General features: G+C 36.0%; 1 protein-coding gene across 1 annotated transcript; it reads right to left on the bottom strand.

Annotated features, from left to right (window-relative positions):
• Nucleotides 1-7,415: 7,415 nt before the first annotated feature.
• Nucleotides 7,416-12,477, bottom strand: LOC132714037 (uncharacterized). The gene is made up of 3 exons (XM_060696772.1): nt 12,472-12,477; nt 9,526-9,639; nt 7,416-7,996 (listed from the first exon to the last, which is right to left on the bottom strand). The coding sequence occupies exons 1-3, from the start codon at nt 12,475-12,477 to the stop codon at nt 7,730-7,732; spliced, it is 387 nt and encodes a 128-aa protein (XP_060552755.1). The 3' UTR covers nt 7,416-7,729.
• Between the last annotated feature and the right edge of the window lie 478 nt (nt 12,478-12,955).

Raw genomic sequence — 12,955 nt, 5'->3', positions numbered from 1 at the left:
AGCTATTTCTTTAGAAAAAGCATATACTCTGTTAGTCTGCCAGTCAGTTACAGATATTTCTTTAGAGGAAGCATATACCCTGTTAGTCTGTCAGTCAGTTACAGATATTTCTTTAGAAGAAGCATATACCCTGTTAGTCTGTCAGTCTGTTACAGATATTTCTTTAGAACAAGCATATACTCTGTTAGTCTGTCAGTCAGTTACAGATATTTCTTTAAAGGAAGGATATACCCTGTTAGTCTGTAAGTCAGTTACAGATACTTCTTTAGAAGAAGCATATGCCCTGTTAGTCTGTCAGTCAGTTACAGATATTTCTTTAGAAGAAACATATACCCTGTTAGTCTGTCAGTCAATTACAGATATTTCTTTAGAAAAAGCATATACTCTGTTAGTCTGTCAGTCAGTTACAGATATTTCTTTAGAAGAAGCATATACTCTGTTAGTCTGTCAGTCAGTTACAGATATTTCTTTAGAGGAAGCAAATACTCTTTTAGTCTGTTACAGATACTTCTTTAGAAGAAACATATACCCTGTTAGTCTGTCAGTCAGTTACAGCTATTTCTTTAGAGGAAGCATATACTCTGTTAGTCTGCCAGTCAGTTACAGATATTTCTTTAGAGGAATCATATACCCTGTTAGTCTGTCAGTCAGTTACAGATATTTCTTTAGAAGAAGCATAATACCCTGTTAGCCTGTCAGTCTGTTACAGATATTTCTTTAGAACAAGCATATACTCTGTTAGTCTGTCAGTCAGTTACAGATATTTCTTTAAAGGAAGCATATACCCTGTAAGTCTGTCAGTCAGTTACAGATACTTCTTTAGAAGAAACATATACTCTGTTAGTCTGTCAGTCAGTTACAGATATTTCTTTAGAAGAAGCATATACCCTGTTAGTCTGTCAGTCAGTTACAGATATTTCTTTAGAGGAAGCAAATACTCTTTTAGTCTGTTACAGATACTTCTTTAGAAGAAACATATACCCTGTTAGTCTGTCAGTCAGTTACAGATACTTCTTTAGAAGAAGCATATGCACTGTTAGTCTGTCAGTCAGTTACAGATATTTCTTTAGAGGAAGCAAATACTCTTTTAGTCTGTTACAGATACTTCTTTAGAAGAAACATATACCCTGTTAGTCTGTCAGGCAGTTACAGATACTTCTTTAGCAGAAGCATATGCCCTGTTAGTCTGTCAGTCAGTTACAGATATTTCTTTAGAGGAAGCAAATACTCTTTTAGTCTGCTACAGATACTTCTTTAGAAGAAACATATACCCTGTTAGTCTGTCAGTCAATTACAGATATTTCTTTAGAAGAGGCATATACTCTGTTAGTCTGCCAGTCAGCTACAGATATTTCTTTAGAAGAAGCATATACTCTGTTAGTCTGCCAGTCAGTTACAGACACTTCTTTAGAAAAAGCATATACTCTGTTAGTCTGTCAGTTACAGATATTTCTTTAGAAGAAGCATATACTCGGTTAGTCTGCCAGTCAGTTACACATATTTCTTTAGAAAAAGCATTTACTCTGTTAGTCAGTCAGTCAGTTACAGACACTTCTTTAGAAAAAGCATATACTCTGATAGTCTGTCAGTCAGTTACAGATATTTTTTAGAAGAAGCATATACTCTGTAAGTCTGCCAGTCTGTTACAGATATTTCTTTAGAAGAAACATATACCCTGTTAGTCTGTCAGTCAGTTACAGATATTTCTTTAGAAGAAGCATATACTCTGTTAGTCTGCCAGTCAGTTACAGACACTTCTTTAGAAAAAGCATATACTCTGATAGTCTGTCAGTCAGTTACATATATTTCTATAGAAGAAGCATATACTCTGTAAGTCTGTCAGTCTGTTACAGATATTTCTTTAGAAGAAGCATATACTCTGTTAGTCAGTCAGTCAGTCAGTCACAGATATTTCTTTAGAAGAACCATATACTCTGTTAGTCAGTTACAGATATATCTTTAGAAGAAGCAAATACTCTTGTTAGTCTGCCAGTCAGTTACAGATATTTCTTTAGAAGAAGCATATACTCTGCTAGTCTGTAACGCTTATGACATTGCTTTAGATGCAGAAATATTTCATAGTATCTTTCTTAATTCAAATATTGCAATTTTATGTTTTCAACAACATGTATAAATATTTTGAATGATAAATTTTTAAAACAGGAATGAAAATCATCTTCTAGCAATTAGGTTTATTGTTTTTAATAATAAAGTACAATTTGAATATTTGAGTATATGGATGAGAATATATGACTGTACATTTGTATATGTTGTTTATAAGCATAGCATATATAACAGTTATTTTCTGCTAACTTCTTTAAAGTAAAATGACTTGATAGGAAACACACAGCACAATTTTAAACAAATAAAAGCATGTCATGTAAAGTACAGAGGTAATATTCCTATTCTTGTACTGAAAGGTTCATAAAGTGCTTCATACTGAGTTATGTTTCCACTTACAGTTTTTTCATAAACCAATCATAAGTTTGTAAGTCAACTGCATTTAATGAATCATCATAATTATTAAATTTACACTTTATTTTTGTTGTAATACTCGCTGAATAGTCATGCAAGTCTTGAAAACTTTGTAGATTCAACATTTTCTTCTGGAATTTACTTTTCAAATACAACTGTAGAGCATCTGGAGATCTTGCAAAAAAGATGCGGTGATTTAGAACTAACCAAAGAATAATTATTGGCCTAAAAAGGCTTTTGGGATTTAATTCTTTCTTTCTGTAAGTTATTAGATTAGACACAACCAACTGATCATCTACAGGATTGTATATAACAAAACGGTATGCCTCTCTGTCAATTTATACTGATGGTATACATTTCCCTTTATCCCTATGCCGATTGTGTTCAGTAAAGCCTCGGTCTCACTTACTCCCGGCAGAGCCCAGGACCATCCCGGTAAGTTACCGGGATGATCCGGGATGAAATTATTGTTGCGGTCACACTTACCCCGGCAGCACTACGGTAGTTCCCTACTAACCACCCAGGATGCGATCCGGATCATCGAGGCAGAGCCCAGGTGAAGCTACGGTTCATGCCGGTGCTTCCCCGGTCGTTCCCGGATGACGCCGGAAGAGCCCCGGTTGACCCAGGCAGAGCCCCGGTCGATCCAGGCAGAGCCCCGGCAGAGCCCAGGACGATCCAGGCAGAGCCCCGGTAGAACCCCGGTGGATTGAAAACGCACGAAAATGACAACTTTGATACATAATTATTTTTAATATAATATCTATTGTTCCAGAATAGTAATTCATGATGATTTTCTGAAAAATCTTTATGGCATATTGGATAGAAGGGAAATGGGAAGGCTTTTAATACAAAAAAGTTCAATCATCGCATTGTCCTTATTCTTTTGAAATGATCCGGGCTTTGCCGGGGCTCTACCGCGACTCTACCAGGATCAACCGTAGCTCTACCTTTATCCTCCAGGGCTCTGCCTGTAGTTACCTGGGCTCTGCCGGCATATACCGGGGCTCTACCGTAGCTCTACCATAGCTCTACCGGCTATATCATACCCCGGATCATCCCCGGTTTGTGCCGGGCCGGCAGAGCTACGGTGCTTTCCCGGTATAACCCCGGTCGTTCCCGGCAGAGCTAAGGATGAAGCCGGCAAAGCTATACCTTCCCGGATCATCCCGGACCACCCCGGTGATATTAAATATTTTATTCCATCCGGGGTCGAATGCTGGATGTTCCCGGATCATCCCAGATCATCCAGGGCGTTGCCGGCAGAGTTACGGATGTACCCCGGTTGTTCCCGGTCGCACGCCGGTCTTTCCCGGATCACCCCGGACGTCTACCGGGGCTCTGCCGGGATGTAAGTGAGACTGTAGCTACCCCGGACGTCTACCGGGGCTCTGCCGGGATGTAAGTGAGACTGTAGCTTAAAGCTACAGTCTCACTTACATCCCGGCAGAGCCCCGGTAGACGTCCGGGGTGATCCGGGAACGACAGGGGTTCGACCGGGAACAACCGGGGTACATCGTAACTCTGCCGGCAACGTCCTAGATGATCCGGGATGATCCGGGAACATCCGGCATTCGACCCAGGATGGAATAAAATATTTAATATTACCGGGGTGGTCCGGGATGATCCGGGAAGGTATAGCTTTGCCGGGATGATCCGGGGTATGATATAGCCGGTAGAGCTACGGTAGAGCTACGGTAGAGCCCCGGTATATGCCGGCAGAGTCCCGGTAACTACAGGCAGAGCCCCGGAGGATAAAGGTAGAGCTACGATTGATCCCGGTAGAGCCCCGGCAAAGCCCGGATCATTTCAAAAGAATAACGACAATTTGCGATGATTGCACTTGTTTGTATTAAAAGCCTTCCCATTTCCCTTCTATCCAGTATGGCATAAGGATTTTTCAGAAAATCATCATGAATTACTATTCTGGAACAATAGATATTATATTAAATAAAAATTATGTATCAATGTTATCATTTTCGGGCGTTTTCAATCCACCGGGGTTCTACCGGGGCTCTGCCTGTATCGTCCTGGGCTCTGCCGTGACTCTGCCTGGATCGACCGGGGTTCTGCTTGGGTCAACCGGGGCTCTTCCGGCGTCATCCGGGAACGACCGGGGAAGCACCGGCATGAACCGTAGCTTCACCTGGGCTCTGCCTCGATGATCCGGAGCGCATCCTGGGTGGTTAGTAGGGAACTACCGTAGTGCTGCCGGGGTAAGTGTGACCGCAACAATAATTTCATCCCGGATCGTCCCGGATCATCCCGGTAACTTACCGGGATGTTCCTGGGCTCTGCCGGAGTAAGTGAGACCGAGGCTTAAAGGCAAAAACAATCGCTTGTGAAACCAGCTCATTGATGCCTTGGTTACAACCACAAATTTTCACTTTTGCATTTGGATGATCACTTAGACTCTCTTCAAGTTCACTTTCTTCCTCTTCCTCCTCCTCCTCATCACTACTATCATCATCTCTTGCTTTATATATCTGTCCTCCTTTTCCAATTTTAACTGCTACTGCATCACCAGTTTCTGGATCTCCTGATACAATATCTAATTCTCCATACCAAGTCTGCTTTGAACTTGAAAAGTACACCATGGTATTTGAATGAAGAAGATTATAGGCATTTACAATCATTTTTTTACATATAAACATTCTAGCTTAAAACCATGTATTAGATTAAGTACATTCAAACATCCAGGTTCTGACAGCTCTGGATTGCTCACCGTGCATAAAAATAGTTTTATCCTCTGGCAGTCAAAACACATTATAGAAGACTTCAAAGGGTATTCTAATTTCAAGACAATATTCTTCAAAAGGTCTTGGAGTAGAGCAAATATTGACCCTGGGATGATTTCAGCAAACTTAGTGCAGTTTTAAAGTTTCTTACAAGAGTTTATCTAAGGTGTCTACATAAAAACTCAAGCAGAGAGCTAATATTAACCCTAGGGCTTGATTTCAAACAAACTTGGTAAAGGTGTATTGATCAATGTTGCACATTTAATATCTCAAGACTAGACCTTAAAGTTTCTGACTAGAAGATTTCTATATGTTTAACTTCATTCTTAGACAAAATGATTTAAATAGTTATATATGTCCTCTATCCCAGTACACAATGTTTACTTAAAATGTAACAGATATACATGTATAAGTGAACATACAAATATCTCTAAGTTACATGCTTATGTAACATGTTTGTTTGTTTGTTAGATCGGGTTTTACATCACATCGACACAGTATAGGTCATATGGCAGCGTTCCAGCTTTACTGGTTCAGGAAGACCTTATGTAACATGTCATTATTAATTTATATGAATTTACTTTAGTACTGTTCAGTTGGAAATAATAAGCTGATTGAAACAATCTCAAATCTGTTCATGGAAGCAACCACTTTTACCAGTACTAAGCAATGGGTGTAATGATTCTTGCTCAAGAAAACAATGACTAGACCCTGACATGGTTTAAACCCACACAGCCAGCAATTCTTAGATCACTAGTCTGACGCATTAACCACTCAGTCACACCATCGCCACCAACATTATAACCCATTTCATTTATCATAGTAAAACTCACATAACATTCTTTTCAATTCTTTATAATGAATAATGACAATAAATGAAATAAAACTTCATTTAATTGCTCTTCAAATATTTGATATAGGTGACAGGTGAGCTACATGTAAATATTAGACAATGAGAGGATTACCTCAAACTGCAGCAAGAGGGCCATGATGGCCATACTATCACTCACCGGAATATGAAAACTCTCAATGACATAGAACAAGTAATATTGTAAATTAAAAACAAAAGAAGATATAAAATCTATATCATATACTGACATCACAAAGTTCATATTTGTATCTGAAATAGTGCACGTGTAAAAACATAATTTTGGTTGCTACTGCTAAAGAAGTGTACAAATAAGGAAAATCAATGACCCAATGAGTAGGGCCAATTTTGACCCCAGGGCTTTTATTTGAACAAACTTGGTAGACACTCACTAGAATATGTTTCATGCTTAATATCTAAGCTCTAGCACATTCGGTATTTTTAAAGGAAGATTTTTTAAGCTTTTACTACATACATATAAGGTAAATCAATGACACCCTGGGGCTGGGCCAATTTTAACTCCAGGGCTTTTATTTGAACAAACTTGGTAGACAACCATTAGAAAATGTTTCACGCTTAATATCTAAGCTCTATAGCTAGCTCTACAGGTCTTTTAAAAGAAGATATTTTAAGTGTTTACTATATACATATTAGTAAAATCAATGACCCCCAGGGTGGGGCCAATTTTGACCCTAGTGCTTTTATTTGACCAAACTTGATAGACATTTACTAGAAGTTGTTTCATGCTTAATATCTAAGCCCTACCTACTACGTTTTTTTTAAAAGCATATTTTTAAACTCTTTACTATTTTAGGAAAATCAATGACCCCCACTTGCCAAAGGCAGAACCAATTTTGACACCAGAACTTTTATTGGAACAAACTTGGTAGACACTCACTAGAAGATGTTTCATGCTAAATATCAAAGCTGTAGCTTTTTGTTGTTTTTTTAAAAAAAAAGATTTTTTAAGCTTTTTCTTTTGATTGCCATGGCAATCAGAGTTCTGCAGAGAATTAAAACCATTTTTAATGTGACCACCAAAGAAACATTCCTGTAAACTTTGGATGAAATTGGCTTAGCGGTTTATGGGGAAATGTTCTTTTAAGTAAAAGATGGACAGACGGCAGATGGATGAACGCCGGACAAATTGTGATCACAAAAGCTCACCTTGTCACTTTTTGACAGGTGAGCTAATTAAACAGGAGCACTGCATGTAGTGTTAATGCTTGGAAGACTAATAAAATTATAAGGGCATAAGTATCAATAACCAATTTTTATAAATAATCTATTTAAGTTACAAAGAGACATAACTCCTAAAATTTCAGGATAATGCCCCTTGTGTTACAACTGTATTGATAATCAAATATTCCAAATTTCATGTTGACAATTTTATAAAAAAAATCTTTGTTAAAAAGCAGCATTAACAATAAGAAAATTAACATTCAGAAAAACGCCTCTTGTCGTTCCAATATCTTTTGACATGATAAGCATGCAATCCAAGCTTCAAATTTATAAAACTTGTACCTTTAACATGTTTTGAATTCTTCTAGTAATGATCTACATTTAAGTTTTATACAACAACAATGATGCTGCAGCTATCATAAAAACCTGATTTTTTTTGAAACAGATGAGCTAAAAAAACATCTATTCATTCATAATACTGAGCGATCCACATCTTATCATTTCCTTGAAGAAGCTGGCCACAACCACAGGGACAGATGTAGTTACACTTGCTTCTGTTTGTAGATGCCTTCCCAGCTAATTTTGAAATCATATGAACACCTAGGCCAATTTCCAATTCAGCATCATCACTTGATGTATTTAATACTTTTTCTAGTTTCAATAAATTGTCCTTGTCAAAGAATGTGTTGAGGCGACAAATGGCTTCAGCAACTACTTTACTATCAAAGTCAATCTGAAATATAGACAATATCACATAACAAATTGACTTAGGTTATGTACAGACATTATTTTCTCACAAGGGTATTACTTTTCAAGGAAGAATGATCTTCAAACTTGTGGGTTTCAACTTTAATGAAACCCTTTTTTAAGCATAAAAATAAATAATTCAAATTAAAGGTCACTGTAGCTTTCAACTACGTACAGACCTAACTGACTGTACAACTGTCTGATTTCATGTAATGAGACTAAATATCGTGGAACCAGGCTAAAATTTAATCATGTGTAAACATGTTGTCTCCATCTAAAGGGGAACTGCCTTGCATCGGACAAAACACATGTGTGTAAAAGCTATTTCATTTCATTGTCATTATACAAAAGATTTCCAATCAAACCCCTTTTTTTTACCTTTAGAAACTAGAAATGAAGAAATTTAAATTTTCTTTTGGGATAATTGAGATAGTGCGGTCAGTACTGTCTATAAATAAATACATCTTGTAATGTCATATTCCTGGCACAATTAATGGTTAGGTTTCTCTATGGCATTGACTTAATCTTACCTGTCCTGTTACTATGGTGGCTGATTTGGAATGCTTTCGTGTGTCGTGTTGGCGATAGCGACAACAGGACAAAGCGCCAAACTGCATTTTGTCGCACTTTCGTCTTGTCCTCCTGTTGCTAATGATGTGCGCCAAACGACGCGTTGTTGTTCAGCGTGTTGTCGCAATGTCACATTGTCAATCGGTTCAAATCGAAGGATTGGCTTAAAAGCCAAGCGACAGGGCAACATCAAGTCTCAGGTCAAGGCGCCGTTTGGCATGCTTGGCTTGAGACAGGACAACAAGACAACAGCGCCCTGTTTAGCGCATTGTCGTGTTGTCGCTAGCGACAAGGCAAAAGGGTGATACGGATAAAGGTTGCGTTGTCGCTATCGACAACACAAAGGGCAATGTACCAAATCAGCCACCATATGTTACTGTAATAATAAAAAAGAACAAGTATGGAAGAAAATGAATTTCCATGTGATAATGCTTCCCCTTTAATTTCAGACATTTGTATAATAGGAAGTTTTTTATTCAGCTCTTCTCAAAGTATGGTGTACTGGTGGAAGCAGACCTCAGGTGCCCTTAGATGCATTATTTCAGACACAAACAGGCATCAGAGTAGAACCACCAATGTTCAATAAGCTAGCTGGATAGCTTTCTTACACAAGTGAAAATTCGAAGACACTTGCAATAATTGGATTGAACAAACAGTGGTGGCAGGCAAATGGTTGGAAGTCAAGTGCCTTAATCAGGCATCCAAAGATACACCAAATAATTTAGGCAGCAGATCACAGTGTTGTTAAATCCAAGCTCTAGGAATTGTAGTTTCTAAGTTTTTTAAGCTATTTTATCTATAAAAGTCAATATAATATAAATGGTCATGGGGTTAAAAACATGGCTTGCAGTTAGTAGGAGGCTAAATAATTATCTAACATTTATGACTTATCTTCCCAGACAAGATGATTTTGTCATTTATATAGTTATGGTTTGTATTAATTACCTCCTCATCTGATTCCTCTACTGTCTGTTCTAATAAATGTTCATATTTTCCTGCCTTTGGTGATGTGCCACTAAACTTGCTTATTTTTGATTTTCTTTTCCTAACACCAGATTTCTGAAAGAGAATTTACATCCCATTATAACAAATTCAATTACAGCAAAGTTTATGTTAACAATCATAAAGAATATGTGGGGATATAATTAACATCTCCAGCCAGTACTCAACAAGTTCTATAACAGCACAGTTCATGCCTGTATCAGGCTTATTTACATGAAAACATATTGGGAAATCACTAATAACTCTAACCAGTGCTTAGGAGAACAAGTAAAGCAATGTGCATTGATGTATCAGGCTAAACATTGCTGTGGACAGGCTAAACACAGTGCATTGCTGTATCAGGCTGAACATTGATGTACATGTATCAGGCTAAACAAAGTGTATTGTTGTATCAGACTAAACATTGCTGTATCAGGCTAAACACTGCTGTAACAGGCTAAACATTGATGTATCAGGCTAAACAAAGTACACTGATGTATCAGGCTAAACAAAGTGCATTTTTGTATGAGGCTAAACATTGCTGTTTCAGATTTGTGCTGCACAAAATTTTAAACAAGAATTTTCGTAGTTCACAAGAGCTAGAATTCAGTCAAAATCCATGCAAATTTTATAGACATTGGACATTGACCTCCTAGCTAGGTCAATCATAATCTCAAATATTTGTGTGAAGTTAAAAGCAATCATTTTTAATGGTTGACACAATATGATGTTGTATCTAAGAAGTTGCATGTAAAACATTGACCCAAGTGTTCGGCTGACACCAGGATGAGTAGGATAGCCGCACTAATATCTTCAAAAATGTCCATTTTAAACATTTTACAGCTGTGGATCAAGATAAGTCACCGACCTCACCGTATACAGCTTTTTAAGGAATGACAATATGGTAACATGCATCCATGCTAGTGGTATACTGTATAATAGTACTTCAGTAACCACACTTGCCAACTTGTCAAGTTGTGCAGTTTCAGTACCTGAGTACCAGTACTAGACTTTGGTTCAGTACTGCAGTACCAGTAATTTTTCTTTGGAAGTAATAACAAACCGGAACCATAACCAGTACATGTACTTTCATATTTTCACCATATTTTGCATGAAGCCACACTGTCAAACATCAAATACGTATAATATAACATTGTGTATGCACATTTTATTAGATTATGTTTTATCAACAAGATATATTATTGCTAGAAATAAATAGTAACAGTATGAACAAAGAATATTCTGAATTGCAAGAATGCAAAAATTAGATTATTATTTAAATTAAGTCAAATTTTTTAGGGAGACAGATTAAAACCAAACATGTAAAATTTCCATAGGCCCATTAAAATTTTAATAGGCATATTTTTTCATTATTTTATATGTATATTAATAAACAATTTTTGCACTATCTTTACAATTTTTTTACAATGGAACTTAATATTTTCACTATTTTAAAATAATTTTGAATCCTGTAGTTGAATATTTAGACAGCTGTGATATAATAACTTTCTTCTTAAACTTACAATTAATTAGAACAACTCACACTAACATTTACACAAAGGTGCTGGTTGCATTGGAAAAATATTGATTTTTTGTTATATTCATTATTGTTTAAATAAAAAAACCTTCTTTTTTCTATTTTTATTATTTTTTCAAATATATGGATATTATAGTTCATTAATAACAAGATTAAACATATTATATTAAACATAAACAAAAAGGGAAGGGAATTCCAAAAATAGTTTACCTAAATGGTTACGAATTGATCACGGGGCGAGTTAACTATCAAAGTAATCGTGGAATATCAGTCTTTTGCAATAAAAGTTGAATTTTAAATCATAGAAATATTTGAAGATTACTTTACTTGAGTATCCTGGATATGTTCACCATGTTCCAGCTGCTCGTCAACATTAAGTGTCGACTTTATCTACTGTTATGGGGTAAAAAGACCATGTTTTGTATACCTCATTCAGGACCTTAAAGAAGTACCAGATTCCATTTTCATAATAACTTTTATAGTGTAATGTAAAGTCTTTGAACTGAACTTTGTTAAGGTGGTTCAATATTTAAAATATACAGGAGGATAATTAAGATATTGCAAAAAAAATATGTGATTTAGTGTCGGAGTTATCTCTCCAACCAGTATAACATTTTACAAAACATAAGCTATGTATAGCTTTTGACCGACATACATGCATATAAACATAAAACTCATAAAAGAAGCACATTAAGATAAACTTTGAAAGACAAATGGTAAAAGACAAGTTAAATTACTATAATGTGGGATGTAGACACTAAATGTTATAATTTAAAGTGAAATAATAATAATTAATAAATAGTAATGATATGCTAAGGATATGCTTAAAAGATCTATACTGTATCATAAGTGAATGAAATAATATATATCTAGATAAAAATGCGGAACATATTAGCACATACATAAAATAAGATTACATTAATAGTGGGTGGATTCTGCTGATATTGACCCAGGCCTAGCCTGGACTGCTATAAAATAAAGGAAATAAGATATTGAAAATGAAAAGGATCAGAAATGTGACCACTAATTAGGTTTTATTAATAAAAAATCCTCAATTCAAAATTTGCAAGAAGTGATCAGCAGCCTCCTCAATAAGCAAACTTCGCAATAAGCTGACAATAAGCAAACAAAATTCAAGCACACTGGAAAAATAATACATGTACATAAACATTTATGTTGAGAATATTAACAAAATTTAATCCAAATGTGAAATAAACAGATACATGTAATTAAGCAGCAAAACAAATGAAAGCAGGCAAGAAACAAAACTGAAGATGGAGCTAAGCTATAATGCAGGTTTATTGACAGAAAGTACATGAGCAACTCTCTCCATTCCATGCACCAATTAAACTTTTAAATTGGTCATAATTCACTTCCATTCTGAGGTGTTGAGGAAGTGAATTCCATAGTTTAGGTGCATAGGAACGAAAAGAGTTGCTGCCATAACTGGTGGTTCTTACCTGAGGGATAATGGCTACATTTTTATACCTAAAATTAAAAGAATGAGTTTTTATATTAACAAGATCATGTAAGTATGTTGGTCCTTGTTAATGAATAATTTTATGAATTTCGAGGGCTATAGTTCTGATTCGTCTTAATTTTAAATTTGGTAGTTTAGATTTTATTAAAAGTGAGTCATATAGTCTGATTGATAGTCATCATAAATGAATCTTAATGCTCTTTCTTGAATTTTCTCTAGTTTTTTTTGTGTACTTTTCTCCACAGAAGTGCCAGGTGACAGGGCAGTAATTAAAGTTTGATAGTATATACGAGTAATATATGTTCAATTTCCCCAATTTACATAAATTTTTACCTATTCTCTTTAGCACGTTTAGTTGTTTTGAGGCTTTTTTACAA

The sequence above is a fragment of the Ruditapes philippinarum genome, unplaced genomic scaffold (genome assembly GCF_026571515.1).
Source record: "Ruditapes philippinarum isolate M1 unplaced genomic scaffold, ASM2657151v2 ctg2659_1_1_1_1, whole genome shotgun sequence".
NCBI lineage: Eukaryota > Metazoa > Mollusca > Bivalvia > Venerida > Veneridae > Ruditapes > Ruditapes philippinarum.
The sequence above is the reverse complement of the archived record's forward strand: the minus strand, read 5'-3'. Positions and strand labels throughout refer to the sequence as shown.

Bases quoted from the DNA above. Each gene is read 5' to 3' on its own strand.
- LOC132714037 (XM_060696772.1), bottom strand. The intron at 7,997-9,525 runs GTAATTAATACA...TCTATATTTCAG, and splicing joins TAGAGGAATCAGATGAGGAG to ATTGACTTTGATAGTAAAGT.